At 42.3% G+C, this 21,322-nt stretch overlaps 1 protein-coding gene across 4 annotated transcripts in view; it reads left to right on the top strand.

The window, feature by feature from the left end:
* The window catches only part of ascc3 (activating signal cointegrator 1 complex subunit 3), a 777,147-nt gene that overhangs the window by 612,406 nt on the left and 143,419 nt on the right, over nucleotides 1-21,322 (top strand). For all 4 annotated transcript variants that reach the window (XM_070885599.1, XM_070885602.1, XM_070885601.1 and 1 more), the window contains exons 31-34: nucleotides 14,503-14,640; nucleotides 14,768-14,888; nucleotides 15,446-15,578; nucleotides 18,020-18,145. In XM_070885599.1, coding sequence (XP_070741700.1) covers nucleotides 14,503-14,640; nucleotides 14,768-14,888; nucleotides 15,446-15,578; nucleotides 18,020-18,145 — 518 coding nt within the window. The remainder of the gene's footprint in view (nucleotides 1-14,502; nucleotides 14,641-14,767; nucleotides 14,889-15,445; nucleotides 15,579-18,019; nucleotides 18,146-21,322) is intronic.

Raw genomic sequence — 21,322 nt, 5'->3', positions numbered from 1 at the left:
ATAAGGGAACCAATGGATGTAGTGTATTTTGGATTTTCAAAAAGCATTTCACAAGGTGCCACTCAAGAGGTTATTACACACAATTGGGGTTCATGAGATTCGGGGTAATATATTAGCATGGATTGAGGATTGGTTAACGAACAGAAAACAGAGAGTAGGAATAAACAGGTCGTTTTCGGGATGGCAGGCTGTAACTAGTGGTTGAACCTCAGCTATTTACAATCTATACGAATGACTTAGATGAAGGGACCGAATGTAATGTTTCCAAATTTGCTGACAATACAAAGCGTGATAGGAAAAGTAAGCTGGAAGGAGAATGCAAAGAGGCTGGAAAGGGATATAGGCAGGTCAAGTGAGTGGACACGAACGTGGCAGATGGAATATAATGTGGAGAAGTGTGAAGTATCCCATTTTGGTAGGTAGACTAGAAAAGCATAATATTTTTTAAAAGGTGAGAGACTGGGAAATGTTCAGAGGGACCTCACTGTCCTTGTACGTGAATCACAGAAAGTTACCATGCAGGTACAGTAAGCAATTAGGAAAGCAAATGGATAGTTAGCCTTTATTACAAAGGGATTGGAGTATAAGAGTAAAGATGTCGCAGCAATTATACAGGGCTTTGGTGAGACCACACCTAGAGTACCGTGTACAGTTTTTGTCTCCTTACCTGAGGAAGATATACTTGCTTTAGAGGGAGTGCAACGAAGGTTCTTTAGACTAATTTCTGGAATGATCTTCTTTCATGTAGTAGTAGCAAAGGAAATCAAATATCAATATCTGTGTCAGATAGCCAGGCCACACTGTTTCCTGTGTAACAGTGTGGATATCTTGTAGGCTGCCTGAGGGCAGTTTTCAATGATGTGCTCCACTGTCTGGATAGGAGCTCCACAGTCGCATGATCAGGATGCTTTAATCTTCCATCAATGGAGAAGGTGGCAGCATCTACCATGACCAGATCTGAGGCAGTTGATGGTTGTCCACTATTTGTGAGAAATGTTTGATCCTTCAGGTTGTACTGTGGGGTCCTCCATTCGGTACATCACAGTTCATCCAAGCATGCCGCATAGGTCATCAAGGCTGAGGGGAGATCGCTGAAGGGATTCAGCAACAGTCCAAAATGGCCTTCTAAATTAGAGACTGGTTGGTGGTAGATTGTTCAAGTCAGCCTATATCGATATCTTTGCTGGTGTATCAGTTTTATTTTCTGGAGACGACGTAGGTTTAGTGGTGCGATGTTTGCAGGCACGGGCAGCCAAGGTGTTGGTGTTGATAAAAGCGTGCGATGATAATTCTTATAGTAGAATTCAGCTGGACATCAACGGTTTGACAAGCGGTCTTGATAGCCATGCCAGAGAGCATTCCTAGGATGAAGGGACTGTTCTATGAGGAGAGATTGTGTGGACTAGACCTATATTCCCTCGAGTTTAGTAGAATGAGAGGATATTTCATTGAAACACACAAGATTCTTAAGGGGCTCGACAGGGTTGATGCTGGGAGGATGTTTCATGTGGCTGGAGAGTCTTGAACTAGGAGTCAGAGTCTCAGAATAAAGGGTCACCCAGTTAGGACTAAGATGAGAAATTTCTTCACACAAAGGATTGTGAATCTTTGGAATCCTCTACCCCAGAGGGCTGTGGATGCTCAGTTGTTGAGTATATTCAAGACAAAGATCAAGAGATTTTTGTATACTAAGGGAATCAAGGGGTATGTGGCTACTGCGGGAATGTAGAGTTGAGATAGATGATCAGCCATCTTCAGACACCTAGAGTACTGTGAGCAGTTCCGGGCACCATACCTAAGAAAGGATATATTGGCCTGGGACAAAGTGCAGCATAGGTGACAGCCGGACTCCAAATGTTAAATTATGAGGAGAGATTACACAAATTTAGGGTTGTATTCCCGCCCGCAAAGGTCTATCTCCCAAGGATACATGCAATCTTTTGACAGATCACAAGTACCGAGTTCATACGCATTGTACGCCTAAACCCGGAACTTGCGGGGCCTCTTCGGGCACATGCGCACGTCATAGGCACCTGGAGAGGCCGCAATTTCAGGGCCATAATGTCAGTGCATTGCATCGCAGAATTGTGCAATGGGAATTTGTATCTATTACTACCCCTCTGCACATGTACATGACGCAGAGGTGGAGAGGGGACAGGTGAAGACACAGAGGCCCCAAGTTTCCACATGATTTGCTCCTGATTTTTAGGAGCAACTGGTGTAGAACAGAGTATCTTAGAAATCGGAATTCTCCACATTTAGTTTGCTCCAGTTCTAGTCAGTTAGAACAGTTTCACTTTGGAACAGAATTTTATTTTCAAAAGGGGGCGTGTCCGGCAACTTACGCCTGATTTCAAAGTTTCGTGAGTGAAAACTTACTCCAAACTAACTTAGAATGGAGTAAGTGAAGATTTTTGTACGCTCGAAAAAACCTTGTCTACACTTTAGAAAATCAGGCGTAGGTTACAAATTAGCCATAGGGAACGAGGTGGGGGGGGGGGGGGGGAAGAGGGGGGGAAGGGAAGTCATTAAATTCTACAATCAATCCTTAGTTATACTTATACAAATATTATACAAATAAATCCAACCTGAATAAAAATTTATAAGCAAAGAAAAGATTAAATAAACTATGTTCCTATCTGTGTGAAAGTGCTTCAGGCAGGCCTTTCATGTTGGAGACAGGCAGCGGTGTGGCGTCAGTGTCTCGACGGCAGCGGCAGCAAGCTTCGAGCTGAGCTGCAGTGCTTGAGGCAGACCTTCATTCTCTTCGTGGCTGGCCGCGAAGAAGCAGCACCGGACGGACCCGAGGCCATTCGGCCATGAGATATCAGCGGCGTCAGTGGCTGGCCGGCAGCCGAAGAATCAGCGGACCGATGTGAGGCCATTCGGCCATGAGATATCAGCGGCGTAAGTGGCTGGCCGGCAGCCAAAGAATCAGCAGTGGACGGACGTGAGGCCATTCGGCCATAGAATATCAGTGGCTGGCCGGCAGCCGAAGATACAGCAGCAGCCTTCGAGCTGTGAAGGGGACTGAGGCCATTTGGACAGGGAGAGGCAGCCACATCGACAGTTTTATATTTAAATTTGCAGAATGGGTGCTGCATTGTCAACATCACGTATTATTGCAAAGTTGAATTGGCAATCTTATTTCTCCAAACACACAGTCCTTAATTTGCATGCACCAATGCAGCACCAGTTCTGCAGGTTTAGCAGTGAAAAGCTGAACTCACTGATTTCAGCAGGTGATTTATTCAGCAGTGCTGCTAAAAGCACTCCCTCACACACAGAAATATCAAAAAAAATTTAATTACAAGCCTTTGCAGGGGTCCAAGAAACAAATCTTCACTTTTTATGCAGTATTTTTAAAAATGGCCGAGTGCCAATGTTTCTATCAGACTGCGCGTGCGCGCACGCTCCAATGCGCACGCGCAGGGTTGCCGGCACCACGAAGGCTAATTTAAATTGTACCCGCCCTCTGCTACTTAGAAAATCGGCGCGAGTGTTAGGCTCCGCCCCCTGCTGCGAAGAGCGCGCTGCGCCAAGCAGACATCGAGCTCATATCGGACTTTTTTTTTAGGCGCAGTTTTCGGCGCGAAAAACAGACGCCCAGCTCGGAGGTGCGCCGTTTTCACCGCGGCACGAAACTTGGGGCCATGACTCTGTGTGCTCAGTTACTGTTCTCATCCAAAGGAGGGTACCACGTGATAGGCAGGAATTTCCCCACAGAAGGAACATGAGAGTAACAGTTGCCCCAAGCTGTTCTTGCATCCCTCCTCTCAGCCGATTCCAAATTGGCATTATTACTAAAACCCTGGGAACATGTCATTTGTCCTCAGTCTTGGTTGCAGATTTGTCATGGCATAGATCTTAATATCTTAATAGATAAATAAAAATACCTTAAAGAAAATGTCTTACCACAGATGTATTACTAAAAAAGCAGCAAATAATTGCGATGATTGCTGAAATTGATTTCTCCCTCCAAATTGGAGCTTTTAGATGACAGTGACACAGAAACCTCATTCGTGTTTCAAGGCAAAAAAACTAATTTCAGACCACTTCAAATCTTGTACCAGATCTCATGAAATTATTTAACTGAAATTGAGAATTAACATAAGATTCTTTTCCGATACTTTGTAGAGCATTTACATACATTGCAGATATTTTCTCAAGTAATTAGGTCTGTCACGGGCCTAGAGAGTCCTAATAAGATAAGGGATCAAAACATAATTGGAGAATAAAAGTGGTTTATGGTACTTAGCTTATTTTCATACTGCATAATTTCACTAATTCCTATTGAATATCAGTTTTGTAATTGGCAGCACAACTTGTTGGTAAACCCCTCCATGGTCTCCAAATTGTCACTCTTTGTCCGACATCCAGCACTGGATGAGCAGGAATTTTCTCCAGTTAAATATTGGGAAGACCGAAGCCATTGTTTTCGGTTCCCACCACACACTCCATTCCCTAGCTACTGACTCCATCCCTCTCCCTAACATCTGTCTGTGGCTGAACCAGACTGTTTGCAACCTTGGTGTCATATTTGACCCTAAAATGCCACATATCCGCAGCATAACTAAGGCCGCCTATTCCCACCTGCGTAACATCGCCCATTTCCATCCCTGCCTCAGCTCATCTGCTGCTGAAGCCCTCATCCATGCCTTTGTTACCTCTAGACTTGACTATTCAAATGCACCCCTGGCTGGTCTCCCACGTTTTACCCTACGTAAACTTGAAGTCATCCAAAACTGGGCTGCCCGTGTTCTCACTTGTACCAAATCCCATTCACCCATAACCCCTGTGCTCGCTGATCTACATTGGCTCCCAGTTAAGCAATGCCTCAATTTCAAAATTCTTATCCTTGTTTTTAAATCCCCCCATGGCTTTGCCCCTCCCTATCTCTGTAATTTCCTTCAGCTCCACAACTGCGCGCCCCCCCCCCCCCCCCCACCCCCATAAGATATCTGCACTCCTCTAATTCTGTCCTCTTGAGCATCCCTGATTATAATCGGTCAACCATTGGTGGCCGTGCCTTCTGTTGCCTAGGCCCCAAGCTCTGGAATTCCCTTTCTAAACCTCCCTACCTCTCTTTCCTCCTTTAAAACGCTCCTTCAAACCTCATTCTTTGACCAAGCTTTTGGTCATCTGACCTTATTTTTCTATATGTGACTTGGTGTCAAATTTTTGTCTTGCAATACTCCTGTGAAGCACCTTGAGACGTTTTACTATGTTAAAGGCGCTATATAAATACAAGTTGTTGTTGCACTGACCCGGAGTGGTGGGATATAGGGTAATAAAACAATTTCTTAAATTTTCCTTTTTCTTCACCTTTTTACCATTTTCTCTCTTCCCCTGCTAAAGACATTGTATCCTTGCTGACATATAGTTCTATAAGTGCTGGTCAACCAACTGGCCATTATTTACATAGCCAAGTCTTGACACTGAATTTTAGTGGACTATTCAATGCAGGGAGCATACAGCCAAGCCTGATCCTATTCTCACTCAACACCGTGATCAAGGTGGAGAATACTGGCTTCTTTTATTTTTTGTTTCCCCCTCCCTAACCTGGAAGCACTCTTGCCAATCATACCTCTGGCTGTAATACGATAACTCAGAAGCTTGCATTGATATAGTACCTTTAACATAGAATATGTCCCAAGGTACTGTACGTCGAAGAAACAGATGCTGAATACCAGCAGAAGGGTTAGGGGAGATCACCAAAAGCATGTCGAAAAACGGCTTTGAGAAACATAGGCCATTCAGCTGCTTGAGTCTGTTCCTTCATTCAGTTATATCGTAGCTGAGGATAGGTTGATGGATAACATTTAATATGGATGTGAGCAATGGAGCTTTGTTAACAGTTACATTTTGCATATAGTGTCAGTCGGGAAACTTGCAAAGAAGGTGTTGGAAGTAACAAAATTGTGGACAAGGGTTTCAGCTGCAGTGAGAGTGAAGTCGGGACAGAGGCAAGACAGTACATTGAGGTTTTGCATTGTTTAGTTCAGCCTGAACAAGCAGACAATGACGGAGATACAACGAGTCAGAGGTGCAGATGATTTTGGTCTTCCATTTATTCAATTGGAGGATGTTCTAGCTCACCTTTGACTTGATATCAGACAGGTAGACTGACAATACAGAGATGGTTGTGGAGAATAGGCTGGTGATGGAGAGATGGAGCTGGGGGTTATCAGCATGTTTATGGAAACTGACCTGATTATGTTGCAGACGGATAAATATAATCAAAAAATTGGAGCAGACCTTTGCGTATTCTGCAGAGTGGGGATATTAGACATTGCTGTAGATGTTTTGGCCAAGTTGAGAAAAATAGAGCAGGAACCACACAAGAGCAGTCCTGAATAGATGGACCACAGAGGAGAAGCAATAGAGGAGAATGGAATGGTTGTCTGTGCTGAATGCCACAGAGAGGCAGAGGAGGAGGAGAAGCAATAATTCAGCCTGTCCACCATAACTTTGACCAAGGCAGTACTCTCATAAGGGTGGAAACGGGACTCAAGCTACTCGGAGATTTGTGTAAGAACTGAGCATGGAGTTGGGTAGTGACAATGCCATCAAGGATTTTAGAGAGGCAATGGAGATTTGATACTGTATGGGTAACTGGTAAATGGTGTTTATTTTGAGGAAGGGAGTGATGACTGCGTTGAAGGAAGTGGATGATACCTGTGCAAAGGGAGCCATTTATGATATTGGTGAAAAATGCATTCCGAAAGCTTTGGCCTTTGATTTTTTTTTAATTTGTTTTATCTCTTACCTTCAGTTTAAAAATAAATATGCAGTCATGGCCATCAACCTCAGCATTTTCTTTTCATGTTTCTATGTACTAGGTTATTTTGTCGCAACACTTCATATTTTTCGAAGACTGTCAGGTGCCTGGTTCGAGAACAGTCAGATTGATAATCTGTCAGAGGTCCCTCCTGACTACAATGCTTGCACACACTTGTAAAGAAAAACTATGGGGGTCACATACTCTTTCCTTAAAAAAAAAAATTATAAACCAGTACAATGCTTAACATTTTGCTGCAGAAATAGTGTTGCATCCTCAAAGGATTGAATGGGTGTCGGCATTGGCTCAGGGGTAGCCCTCTGAGTCAGAGGGTCATGAATTCCAGCCTCACTCCAGAGACTTGAGCACATAATCTAGGCTGACGCTTCAGTGTAATACTGAGGGAGTGCTGCACTGTTGGAATCATATCATAGAAAATTATGACACAGAAGGAGGCCATTCAGTCCATTGTGTCCGTGTCGGTCGAAAAAGATCTACCCAGCCTAATGCAATCTTCCAGCACTAGGTCCATAGCCCTGTAAGTCACGGCTCTGCGCACATCCAAGTATCTCTTAAATTTGATGAGGGTTTCTGCCTTTACCACTTTTTCAGGCATTGAGTTCCAGTACTCCACCAACCTCTGAGTGAAAAACTTTTTCCTCATCTCCCCTCTAATCCTCCTACCAACTACTTTAAATCTATGCTCCCTGGTTATTGACTCCTCGGCTAAGGAAAACAGGTCCTTCATATCTACTCGAGGCCCCTCATGATTTTATACAGATCAATTAAATCTCCCCTCAGCCTCCTCTACATAAGAAATAGGAGCAGGAGTTGTCCATTCGGCCCCTCAAGCCTGCTCCGCCATTTAGTACGATCATGGCTGATCCAATCATGGACTCAGGTTCACTTCCCTGCCCACTCCCCATAACCCCTTATTCCCTTATCAATTAAGAAACTGTCTATCTCTGTCTTAAATTTATTCAATGACAGCTCTGAGGCAGCGAATTCCACAGATTTACAACCCTCAGAGAAGAAATTCCTCCTCATCTCAGTTTTAAATTGGCGGCCCCTTATTCTACGATTATGCCCCCTAGTTCTAGTTTCCCCTATCAGTGGAAACATCCTCTCTGCATACACCTTGTCAAGCCCCCTCATAATCTTATATGTTTTGATAAGATCACCTCTCATTCTTCTGAATTCCAATGACTAAAGACCCAACCTTCTCAACCTTTCCTCATAAACCAACCCCCTCATCTCCGGAATCAACCTAGTGAACCTTCTCTGAACTGCCTCCAATGCAAGTATATCCTTTCTTCAATATGGAAACCAAAACTGTACGCAGTATTCCAGGTGTGGCCTCACCAATCCCCTATATAATTGTAGCAAGATTTCCTTGCGTTTGCAGTAACGGCCAAGATTCCATTGGTCTTCCTGATCACTTGCTGTACCTGCATACTAACTTTTTGTGTTTCATGCACAAGTACCCCCAGATCCCGCTGTACTGCAGCACTTTGCAATTTTTCTCCATTTAAATAATAACTTGTTCTTTGATTTTTTTTTTCTGCCAAAGTGCATAACCTCACATTTTCCAACATTATACTCCATCTGCCAAATTTTTGCCCGCTCACTTAGCCTGTCTGTCCTTTTGCAGATTTTTTGGGTCCTCCTCACGCATTGCTTTTCCTCCCATCTTTGTATTGTCAGCAAACTTGGCTACGTTACACTCGGTTCCTTCATCCAAGTCATTGATATTGATTGTAAATAGTTGGAGTCCCAGCACCGATCCCTGCAGCACCCCAATAGTCACTGATTGCCAACCTGAGAATAAACCATTTATCCCGACTCTCTGTTTTCTGTTAGTTAGCCAATCCTCTATCCATGCTAATATATTACCCCCAACCCCGTGAACTTTTATCTTGTGCAGTAGCCTTTAATGTGGCACCTTGTCAAATGCCTTCTGGAAGTCCAAATACACCACATCCACTGGTTCCCCTTTGTTCACCCTGTTCGTTGCATTCTCAAAGAATTCCAGAAAACTTGTCAAACATGGTTAGGTGAGGTTATCCACTTTGGTGGTAAAAACAGAGAGACAGACTATTATCTGAATGGTGACAGATTAGGAAAAGGGGAGGTGCAACGAGACCTGGGTGTCATGGTACATCAGTCATTGAAGGTTGGCATGCAGGTGCAGCAGGCGGTTAAGAAAGCAAATGGCATGTTGGCCTTCATAGCGAGGGGATTTGAGTACAGGGGCAGGGAGATGTTGCTACAGTTGTACAGGGCCTTGGTGAGGCCACATCTCTGGAGTATTGTTGTACAGTTTTGGTCTCCTAACTTGAGGAATGACATTCTTGCTATTGAGGGAGTGCAGCGAAGGTTCACCAGACTAATTCCTGGGATGGCGGGACTGACATATCAAGAAAGACTGGATCAACTGGGCTTGTATTTACTGGAGTTCAGAAGAATGAGAGGTGGTCTCATAGAAACGTTTAAAATTCTGACGGGTTTAGACAGGTTAGATGCGGGAAGAATGTTCCCAATGTTGGAGAAGTCCAGAGCCAGGGGTCACAGTCTAAGGATAAGGGATAAGCCATTTAGGACCGAGATGAGGAGAAACTTCTTCACCCAGAGAGTGGTGAACCTGTGGAATTCTCGACCACAGAAAGTTGTTGAGGCCAATTCACTAAATATATTCAAAAAGGAGTTAGATGTAGTCCTTACTACTAGGGGGTTCAAGGAGTCTGGCGAGAAAGCAGGAATGGGGTACTGAAGTTGCATGTTCAGCCATGAACTCATTGAATGGCGGTGCAGGCTCAAAGAGCTGAATGGCCTACTCCTGCACCTATTTTCTATGTTTCTATGATTTCCCTTTCATAAATCCATGCTGACTCTGCCTGACTGAGTTATGTTTTTTCAAATGTTCTGCTCCTGCTTCTTTAATAATGGACTCCAGCATTTTCCCAACCACAGATGTTAGGCTAACTGGTCTATAGTGTTCTGCTTTTTGTCTGCCTCCTTTTTTAAATAGGGGCGTTACATTTCCAGTTTTTCAATCTGCTGGGACCTCCCCAGAATCCATGGAATTTTGGTAAATTACAACCAATGCATCCACAATTCCTTCTGCTACTTCTCTTTTAAGACCATAGGATGCAAGCCATCAGGTCCAGGGGATTTATCCGCCTTTAGTCCCATTATCTTATTGAGTGCCACCTCCTTAGTGATTGTGATTGTGTTAAGTTCCTTGCCGCCCCCACCCCCCCCCATTGCCCCTTGACTATCCTCTGTTGGGATATTGTTAGTGTCTTCTACTGTAAAGACTGATACAAAATATTTGTTCAGAGTTTCTGCCATCTCCATGTTCTCCATTACTAATTTCCCAGTCTCGTCCTCCAAGGGACCAATATTTACTTTGTTCCAAAGAAAACAACTCCAGCCTATCCAATCTTTCCTCACAGCTAAAATTTTCCAATCCTGACAACATCCCCATAAATCTCCTCTGCACCCTCTCTAGTGCAATCACATCTTTCCTGTAATGTGGTGACCAGAAATATAAGAACATAACATAAGAACATAAGAACATAAGAATTAGGAATAGGAGTCGGCCATCTAGCCCCTCGAACCTGCTCCGCCATTCAACAAGATCATGGCTGATCTGGCCGTGGACTCAGCTCCACTTACCCGCCTGCTCCCCGTAACCCTTAATTCCCTTATTGGTTAAAAATCTATCGATCTGTGACTTGAATACATTCAATGAGCTAGCCTCAACTGCTTCCTTGGGCAGAGAATTCCACAGATTCACAACCCTCTGGGAGAAGAAATTCTTTCTCAACTCAGTTTTAAATTGGCTCCCCCGTATTTTGAGGTTGTGCCCCCTAGTTCTAGTCTCCCCGACCAGTGCAAACAACCTCTCTACCTCTATCTTGTCTATCCCTTTCATTGTTTTAAATGTTTCTATAAGATCACCCCTCATCCTTCTGAACTCCAACGAGTAAAGACCCAGTCTACTCAATCTATCATCATAAGATAACCCCCTCATCTCTAAAATCAGCCGAGTGAATCGCCTCTGTACCCCCTCCAAAGCTAGTATATCCTTCCTTAAGTAAGGTGACCAAAACTGCACGCAGTACTCCAGGTGCGGCCTCACCAATACCCTGTACAGTTGCAGCAGGACCTCCCTGCTTTTGTACTCCATCCCTCTCGCAATGAAGGCCAACATTCCATTCGCCTTCCTGATTACCTGCTGCACCTGCAAACTAACTTTTTGGGATTTTGTTTTTGCAGATAAACTCCAAAAAGAGTTTCATGAACAAGGACCCCCAGGTCCCTCTGCACCGCAGCATGTTGTAATTTCTCCCCATTCAAATAATATTCCCTTTTTACTGTTTTTTTTCCAAGGTGGATGACCTCACATTTTCCGACATTGTATTCCATCTGCCAAACCTCAGCCCATTCGCTTAACCTATCTAAATCTCTGCAGCCCCTCTGTGTCCTCTACACAACCCGCTTTCCCACTAATCTTTGTGCCATCTGCAAATTTTGTTACACTACACTCTGTCCCCTCTTCCAGGTCATCTATGTATATTGTAAACAGTTGTGGTCCCAGCACCGATCCCTGTGGCACACCACTAACCACCAATTTCCAACCCGAAAAGGACCCATTTATCCCGACTCTCTGCTTTCTGTTCGCCAGCCAATTCTCTATCCATGCTAATACATTTCCTCTGACTCCGGGTACCTTTATTTTCTGCAGTAACCTTTTGTGTGGCACCTTATCGAATGCCTTTTGGAAATCTAAATACACCACATCCATCAGTACACCTCTATCCACCATGCTCGTTATATCCTCAAAGAATTCCAGTAAATTCGTTAAACATGATTTCCCCTTCATGAATCATTGTTGCGTCTGCTTGATTGCACTATTCCTATCTAGATGTCCCGCTATCTCTTCCTTAATAGTTTCAAGCATTTTCCCCACTACAGATGTTAAAACTAACTGGCCTATAGTTACCTGCCTTTTGTCTGCCCCCTTTTTTAAACAGAGGCGTCACATTAGCTGCTTTCCAATCCACTGGTACCTCCCCAGAGTCCAGAGAATTTTGGTAGATTATAACGACTGCATCTGCTATAACTTCCGCCATCTCTTTTAATACCCTGGGATGCATTTCATCCGGACCAGGGGACTTGTCTACCTTGAGTCCCATTAGCCTGTCCAGCACTACCCGCCTAGTGATAGTGATTATCTCAAGGTCCTCCCTTCCCACATTCCCGTGGCCAGCAATTTTTGGCATAGTTTTTGTGTCTTCCACTGTGAAGACCGAAGCAAAATAATTGTTTACGGTCTCAGCCATTTCCACATTTCCCATTATTAAATCCCCCTTCTCATCTTCTAAGGGACCAACATTTACTTTAGTCATTCTTTTCCGTTTTATATATCTGTAAAAGCTTTTACTCTCTGTTTTTATGTTTTGTGCAAGTTTACTTTCGTAATCTATCTTTCCTTTCTTTTCTTTCTTTATGCATTACTCCAGTTGTGGCCTAACTACTGTTGTATATACAGCTTCCCTGCTCTTATAATCTATGCTTCGATGAATAAAGGAAAGCATTTGTATGCTTTTTTAACTACCTTATCGGTTTGTCCTACTACCTTTAAGGATCTTGGACAGGATAATGGGAGGAACAGAGGGACCTTGGACATACACTCCAAGGTCCCTCTGTTCCTCCAATTATCCTCCCATGTATTGTGTCTTCCCATGCCTTGTTGACCCTGCCCAAATGCATTACCTCACACTTTTCTGGATTGAATTCCATTTTCCACTTTTCTGCCCAAATGATCAGTTCATCGATATCTTCCTACAATCTGAAGCTTTCTTCCTCACTGTCAACCACACGGCCAATTCTTGGAGATGCCATCTTTCAGATGAAACGTTAAAATGAGACCCTCTCTACTCTTTTCAATTGGATGTAAAAGATTCCAAAAATTATTGGAAGAAGAGCAAAGGAATTCTGGTATTCCTCACCAAACTAAAACAGATTAACTGGTCACATCTCATTGCAGTTAATGGAATCTTGCCCTGCACAAATTGGTTGCACGTATCCTACGTTTAAACAACGACAACTATTCAAAAAGCAGTTAATTGGCTACGAAGCGCTTTGAGATATCCAGAGGTCATCAAAAGGTGCTATATAAATGCAAGTTCTTTCTTTCTTAAATAATATGCTTTTCAGCTATCATTTTTCAAAGAATATTCATTCAATGTTAATGCATCACAATTTCTATCCAGTCATTGTCTTGATGTTCATCACAATATCTTATTGATGAATTGGTTAATGGAGCGGAACTGAAATTGTGCAGTAATTGATGATTAATGCATTCCACAAGTTTACGCTCTCATTTTCTTATATCCAAACTAACCTTGACAATATAGTAATTATTCACGTACCTCTTCTATTTAACAAAATAATTATATTTTTCTCCATGCGACCTTTTTATCATAATAATTTTACTATATTTGTGAAAGTATTTAGCAGCACAACATTTGCTTATGGTTATAGTAAAGTTTAGGTAGGACTGGAAACATATGTTGCGATGATTTATGCAAACACATGACAGTCTCCTAGCAGCAGCCAGGGTTTCCTGCTGTTAACAACCCAGCAGGTTCGTTAAGCAAGTACCAGCCCCCCTGCCAGGGGCCTTTACTTTTCCAATTTATATTACATAGTCTTGTAGGCATTACAGACAGGAAACAAGGGCCACATGCTTACCCCAATCAATGAAACCCATCCACTAATGCGTGCAAATGAAAATAGGATCATTTGTGCTGAAAACTTTGTATTTATACGTGATTTTATTTCTTACCCAATGCTTAATTATGTTAAGTGCTATAAAGCAATGAACAAAGAATATTTAAGGATTTTATTTGAACCTATTGTTACATGATGTAGCAGAATGAGTCATGTTGAAAAATTATTTTCCAATCCATCTAGTTTTGATTGTTATTATCAAATATTTAATTTATTTTAACTCATTTAACACTTTTGGTCCAAACTAGAGGAAAAAAATAGGAATTGAATAATGGATGTGAACATTGTTAAAACCTTAAATGTGAGTTGCAGTCTTTAGCCGTCTGATATTTGTCAATATTTTTAATAAATACTGTTCGCAGCAATTCATTTAGCCAAAATAAATATACCACTGTTTCAGCTTCCACTGAGATGCTACGAGCTAAGTTAACTTCAATTGAGCATCTCTAGATCAGAACCGTAGTTGAGGTACTGTAGGCTTTCATTGCTACGTAATAGTTAGAATGATTTTTTAAAGGCATTTATGGAAGTTTACTCAATTCCCACCATATTATAAACTAATTTTATTTCCTTTTTTAATGACGAATATTTAGTGTCAACCGATATCTGTTTTATACTTCGATTTTTTTTTTAACGGATGTGATGTGATTTTATTCAAGGATATTGACTAATACTGAATAAGAGCATCAGCATAAGTGGTGTGAGTGCACTTTTGTGGTGTTTCAAATTGCGTGAACGTAGACAGGTTTGCAGTTGCATGATCGTAGAGAGGATTGTAGTTCGTGCAATCTTAAAATTGATCGTCATTAATGCACTTGTAATTAATGCACTTGAGAAGTCGTAGACAGGATTGTGGTTCCTCGAAGACACGATCATGGAGAGATGATTTTTGAAATAAAATAACTGTTATATCTTCACAGATGAGTGATATAATTGAGATGGTGAGAGATTCCAATCTAAAACTGACCTTAGCCTTTGGTATTGGAATACATCATGCTGGACTCCACGAACGTGACCGGAAACACGTGGAAGAACTCTTTGTTAACTGCAAAATCCAGGTGAGCAACCTCTTTTCTTCTCAAGATCTTCAACACAAAAATAAAAAAATACTCCCTACTATCCTGCCTATTTTATTTGAAATGTTCTTAATGTGTTTGACTCCGTTTGTGCTCACTGCTGTTGTAGGTTCTTATTGCCACAAGCACTTTGGCTTGGGGAGTAAACTTCCCTGCTCATCTAGTCATTGTTAAAGGTACTGAGTACTATGATGGAAAGACAAGACGTTATGTGGACTTTGCAATCACAGGTAGGCAACTTGAGTGTGGTGTTTATCTCCTCTTTTTTCCTCTGATGTAATTTTTCATTATTGTTGTTGAATCTGTTGCATGTTTTCCCCAGTTCATGGTTGAATTTGACGACATTTAAATCATTGAACAGCAGAAGAACAATAGGCCCAACAAACCTTTTCCATTTACATACATCAATACTGCCTACGAGGCCCGAAATCCTCTTGTTGTTTCCCAAGCCCATTTGTCTGCAATTTTTGGTCATTACATGTTAACTGTCTTAAGGCCTGTCTTTCAATGGTTCACATCCCATAGACAGTCAGATAACTTAGCAAACAAAAAATATTAAGAAACCAGGGAGTTGTTCAAGCACTTCCAGATAGAATGAATAAAGGAAAGAACCTGCATTTATGTAGTAGCTTTCAGGTCCAAAATCACTGCAATGAATTAATTTTGAAGTGCAGTCACTGTTATGTAAGCAAACATAGTAGCCAATTTGTGCTCACCCAAGTCTCACAAACAAATAAGAAAGTTATAAATGAGTAAAATACAAAATTTCTCATGTTGTTAACTTCAGATGTTCTACAGATGATGGGGCGTGCAGGCAGGCCTCAGTTTGATGACCAGGGCAAAGCTGTGATATTGGTCCATGATATTAAAAAAGATTTCTACAAGAAGTTTCTGTATGAACCCTTTCCTGTTGAATCAAGGTGAGTTATATTCAGAGAATAACAGTATATCGGGTTTTACCTATGTCCTTATGACATTTATTTTCTATTTTACCTATAACCTGGCTGTTAAATTCAGCCTTTCTTGTACTTATTTGTTTTTGTGAGGGATCTCAGAATGGAATTCATTCCCATTTTCTGCCCCAGTGTCTGTGTGAAACAGTTTCAATAAAACAGACATAGAAACATAGAAATTTACAGCGCAGAAGGAGGGCATTTCGGCCCATTGTGTCCGCGCCGGCCGACAAAGAGCTACACGGCACTCGGTCAGCAGCCCTATGAACAATGACCAGTGCAGACGAAAGCTCCCTCTACTTTACCCTAAACTAAAAAGAGCACACTTAAATGTTTATTGCCTGCACCAACCATTCCCTATGGCCTATCTGAGGGAGATTGTCAACTTATGAGTACTTCAGTACTTTGGCCACAAAAAACCTGATCGATAATAGCAAAACTCAATTCACACAGACATGTTACATCCAGCATAGAGTAGATTTCCACCGCATCAGTTTGTTTTTGATTTAAAACCCAGAACCCGAAGGTCAAAGGACAGTGTGCCACCTGCTACCTTTTTCCGAGCACTTCAAATAAAATTAACTCAGTCTGGTACCAGGCTAAGTAGCCACCAGCTAAATGACCAGAGGTGCAATTAAAAATGTGAGAAGTAAAGAAGTCCTAGGATCCTGTTGGTGGCGATAGGATCACTGATAGTTATTTTGTCAATTACTATATGTAAAACTAACCTTTTTTTTTAAAATGAAATTTCATTGATCATTCTTGGAATTTAGCTGGAATAACTGTCTGCTTCCGCTAGAATTCAGAGATTTGCAGGAATGTTTTTATGGTAGGATATTATACAGAAGCAGACATAATGGGCTAGAAATTGTGGTCAGAGACATATCTCCAGAGTACGCCACCGATCTGCGAAACCTTTACGAACCTACCTGCAGGCTCCCTGGCCGCGTAGAGTTGCAGTCTCGGTGTACCGTAGGGCCTCTAGGTGTACCGCAGAGTAAGGATCTCAGGGACGCAGGCGCTTTGGAAACGACCCTGGGATCATGTGGGGTCAGTCCTCCGATCGCAAAGGAGAATTCCATTGCAATCATTTACAAAGGGAATCCCCCAATGGTATGAAATGGAGTCCCCAAATACTTATACAATGTACATAATTCTAATAAATATAAATGTACTGACAGGCACGGTAGCATAGTGGTTATGTTACTGGACTGGTAATCCAGAGGCCTGGACTCATGATCTGGGGACACGAGTTCAAATCCCACCATGGCAGCTGGGCCAGTAATGGTGACCATGTAACGACCAGATTGTTGTTTAAAACCCATCCTGTTCACTAATGTCCATTCGAGAAGGAAATCTGATGTCCTTACCCGGTCTGGCCTATATGTGACTCCAGACCCACAGCAATGTGGTTGACTCTTAACTGTCCTCTGAAATGGCCAAGCAAGCCACCCAGTTAAAGGACAATTAGGGATGGACAATAAACCCACATCCCGTGAATGAATAAAGAAAAAAAAAGTTGCAATTTTATTCATCATTTAATTTTTTGATAAATAATTTCAAACATCTTAATCTGGGCCAATATTTGCATAAACTTATTTAAAGTGTATGTGCATAATATTTTTATTTTTATATGTTTAATTCAAGGCTTAAACCCTTACACTGATGAAAGCAGTCAGCTTTTACCAGCCGTAAGAGTTTCGTGAGCAGTTGCTGGGCAGTTGTGGAGCAAATAACCCAACTCTGCACCAGCAATACTGACTTTCCATGCGGTTTGGATGATCTGTCAAGGTTTACAGATTGCAAGTTTCGGATTTCACACATGTGCAAGCGCATGCGGAAACCCGGAAGTTGCAAGACCTTTCAAATGGAGTACGCCGCCAGGAAGGCGGCAGTTTCAGTGCCAATAAATTCACACTCTCATCTAGTGCTGAACGTAACCCTGGAGGAGAATGCAGGCAAAAATGGCCAGTCTAATTGAGAATGCACTGCTCCAGTCGCAAAACGTGGACTTTGCAATGTGTTTTAAATACATTAAGGAAATTCTTGGGTAACTATCAGACTAGTTCTTTAATTATAGTTATTTAGAAATGAATATATACATATTTGGTCCAATTGCTCCTCTAGAAGAAATATAACCAAGGCCGCTATTTATTTGTCTGAGGATTGTGCTGAATTAGTTAAGGAAGGTACAGAAAGGAGTTTCCTGGCACAAGCAAATCGTTATAAGGAAGATTTCCTTCATTGTCTAATACGAGTATAAGGAACATATTTATGATTTTGTTACAAATTGTCATCGAAGGAAATCTTTCCCCTATTTGAGTGCCAGCTAAAAGCATTGAAATCTTCAACACTATTAAAATTTCTCCTGTTTGTTGCATTACTAATACATATTTCTCACATTGCAGTTTGTTAGAGGTGCTTTCTGATCACATGAATGCTGAAATTTCTGCTGGAACTGTTTCATCCAAGCAAGATGCCATGGACTACATTACCTGGACCTACTTTTTCCGGCGCCTTATCATGAATCCCAGGTCAGTAATGTGCATGCATATTGCAAAATTGGTTCAAATCTGACACCACCTGATTCGCATTGCTCAGTTGCTTGCAACTTTTACCAATGAAGCCATGCAAGGAGCTGCATAGTTTTTAAGTCATAATTTGAAACTTTGCATCAGCATCATATCATAAAACATTTTACCCAGGCTGATGTATTTTAATCATAACTCTTTGAGCTCCACACTGAAAGAGGGTGTGGGGGAGAGGGGAGATGGGGGGTGGGGGGAAGAAAGGGAGGGAGGGAGGACATCAGCGTTGATTCTATAGACTATGATGACGACAGTCTAAACAAGTACTATTGTAATAAAGATACTCATTTGACCGCAAATATTTTGCTGGTCTCTGCTAGTTATAATAATCGACCGCAAATATTTTGAGAGTCTCTGCTAGTTATAATAATGTTCAGAACCTGTTCAGAAAGAACCAGGGGTGTCTTTCACTTCCAAAGAAGTAAGTGGTAGATTTGGATGTAGTAGTTAAATTCACTCAGTTTAACTATTTATCTTCCACAATGCAACAGTGATTACACTTCAAAAGTACTCCATTGGCTGTAAAGCTGTTTGGGACATCCAGAGATCATGAAAGGCGCGATATAAATGCAAGTCATTCTTTTTATCACAGCAGTGGAATTGCACCTTGGTCTCTTTCCCCTGCACCATCTTCTTTGAGCATCTCACCTTGTTTCGTCCCTCACATCTCTTTCAAAATGTCCACCTTGCCACTAAGCCCACCTGAGATTCTCCCTGAGATATCCTCCCTTATTTTATCATAGAATCATAGAAATTTACGGCACAGAAGGAGACCATTCAACCCATTGTGTCTGTGCCAGCCAAAAAAGAGCCATCCAGCTCTTGGTCCGTAGCCTTGTAGGTTATGGCACTTCAAGTGCCTATCCAATACTTTTTAAATGTGGTGAGCGTTTCTGCCTCTACCATCCTTTCAGGCAGTGAGTTCCAGAATCTAGGTGAAAAAAGTCCTCCTCAACTCCCCTCTAATCCTTCTACCAATTACTTTAAATCTATGCACCCTGGTTATTGACCCCTCTGCTAAGGGGAATAGGTCCTTCCTATCCACTCTATTTTCTCCCTCAGCCTCTTAACTGAGCAACTCTTCAGTGATTTCAATCTTCATCTCAGCACCACTTGGACTCTCTCCTCTGAATTAATTGTCCTCCTATCCTTCATAAATCTCTCACTCCATATAAACTCTCCTGTCTATATTCACGGTCATTCCCATGACTTTGCCATCTCCCATGAAAAGACCATCTCCAACATTTCTTGTATCCCTCACCACCCACAGCCCTCCCCTACCCCATCTAACCCCAATTCCTTCTGCATCCGCTCAGGAAAAAAACTCTTTTCCAAGTCATCTACAATTGCATTTTCAAACTCATAACTACCGAGCTTTTGGGCCTCCATTCTCCACAATACTTCAGCCATCGATTTGGTCAACCACTCCCTCACCTTCACCTTCAATGTTTTTGTCCTCTGAGAATTCTAATTTCCCCGGTATTTCCCCTATTTTTGCTCCCTCAAGTCGAAAGGGCACAGATTTGAGCGTATCTGGCGTACATCTGATTTAACCACCCATCATTAGATTAGGCTGAACTACATCAAACAAGATTGGGCCTCACTCTACTGCCAAAATTGGAAAGCAAAGAAAAGACTGGCATCTTTTCTCCACTACCAACCCTCTCATTTGTTTTCTTAGTGGCATCAATTTGGACCTATCTCACTATCATCATCATCTCCTTTCTGGCATTACATGCCTCCAACTGCCACATTCCATGCATTATGCACCAATGTGGATGTGTTCCACTGACAACAAAACAAGTACAAAGAAATATCTGTTCTTTTCACAAATGTTGACTGGTCTGCTGAGTGTTCACAGCATTTTCTGTTTCTGTTTCAAATTTCCAGCCTTTGCAGTTTTTGTTTTTTAGTCCCAAAGTAAACTTGCTTGAATTTGCTAGGGCCACGAACCCGGCAGGCCCATTTACCACATCCCGGCAAATTTGCTTTCAGTTGCAGCTGGATATTTGAGAGACAGCCATTTCTGAGGAGATTCGCTCATTATAAGTAAGATTTATTTATTAAGTCGCAATGTGTAAGCAGCCGCTAGGTTTCACAGTACTGCATGACACAGCCCCTTTGTAATAGGAACTGAACCATACTGGTAGAGCAGTAATGAGCACATATTTTGGGAGGGCAGGTAGTATGCAGGATGTTGGTTTGGATATTAACACATTAACCTGGAGTGAGTTTAAGTGAGTGCTTTCACAAAAATTAAAACAAGACAGAAGTCACACAAGATATATTAAACAAAAAGGGCCTTTTATGTTATAGTCTGAGTTGAAATTGAGCAACCCAAGAATGCCGCTCTCTCGATTTACTTCCAAATTATGCCTCTAATCTCCCAATGAACTTGTAGTAGAGGGGAAGCGCATGCATAGACTAGCATGACCAATTGTCCACTCTGCGGGCCCAAGTTTCCACATGATTCGCGCCTGATTTTTAGGAGCAACTGGTGGAGAACGGACTATTTTAGAAATCGCAATTCTCCACATTTTTTTTTCTGCAGTTCTCGTCCAGTAGGACAGTTCTAGTTTAGAACAGATTTTTTTCTTCAAAAGGGGGCGTGTCCGGTCACTGACGCCTGATTTGAAAGTTTCCACAGTGAAAATGTACTCCAAACTAAAGTAGAATGGAGCCAGTGAAGATTTTTGTAGAACTGAAAAAACCTGTTCTACACATTAAAAAATCAGGCGCAGGTTACAAATTAGGTGTCCAGAACGAGGGGGGGGGGAGGGGGGGAAGGGAACTCATTAAATTCGACAATAAATCCTTATTTATACTTCTACAACTATTATACAAATAAATCCAACCTGAATAAACATTTATAAGCCAAGAAAAGATTAAATAAACCATCTTCCTACCTGTGTGAAAGTGCTTCAGCCAGGGAGAATTCTGCAGCCGTTCGTGCCGCTGGGAGGGAGGGAGGGAGGGAGGGAGAGAGACGGGTCGGGGAACCGGAGCGTGGGTCGGGTCAGTCGTCGGGGTGGGGGGGGGAGCGGGTGTCGGGTCGGGTCTGGTCGGCGGGGGGTGGGGGGGGGGAGAGCGGGTGTCTGGTCGGCGGGGGGGAGCGGGTGTCGG

Source organism: Pristiophorus japonicus, chromosome 7 (genome assembly GCF_044704955.1).
Source record: "Pristiophorus japonicus isolate sPriJap1 chromosome 7, sPriJap1.hap1, whole genome shotgun sequence".
NCBI classification, from domain to species: domain Eukaryota; kingdom Metazoa; phylum Chordata; class Chondrichthyes; family Pristiophoridae; genus Pristiophorus; species Pristiophorus japonicus.
The sequence above is the reverse complement of the archived record's forward strand: the minus strand, read 5'-3'. Positions and strand labels throughout refer to the sequence as shown.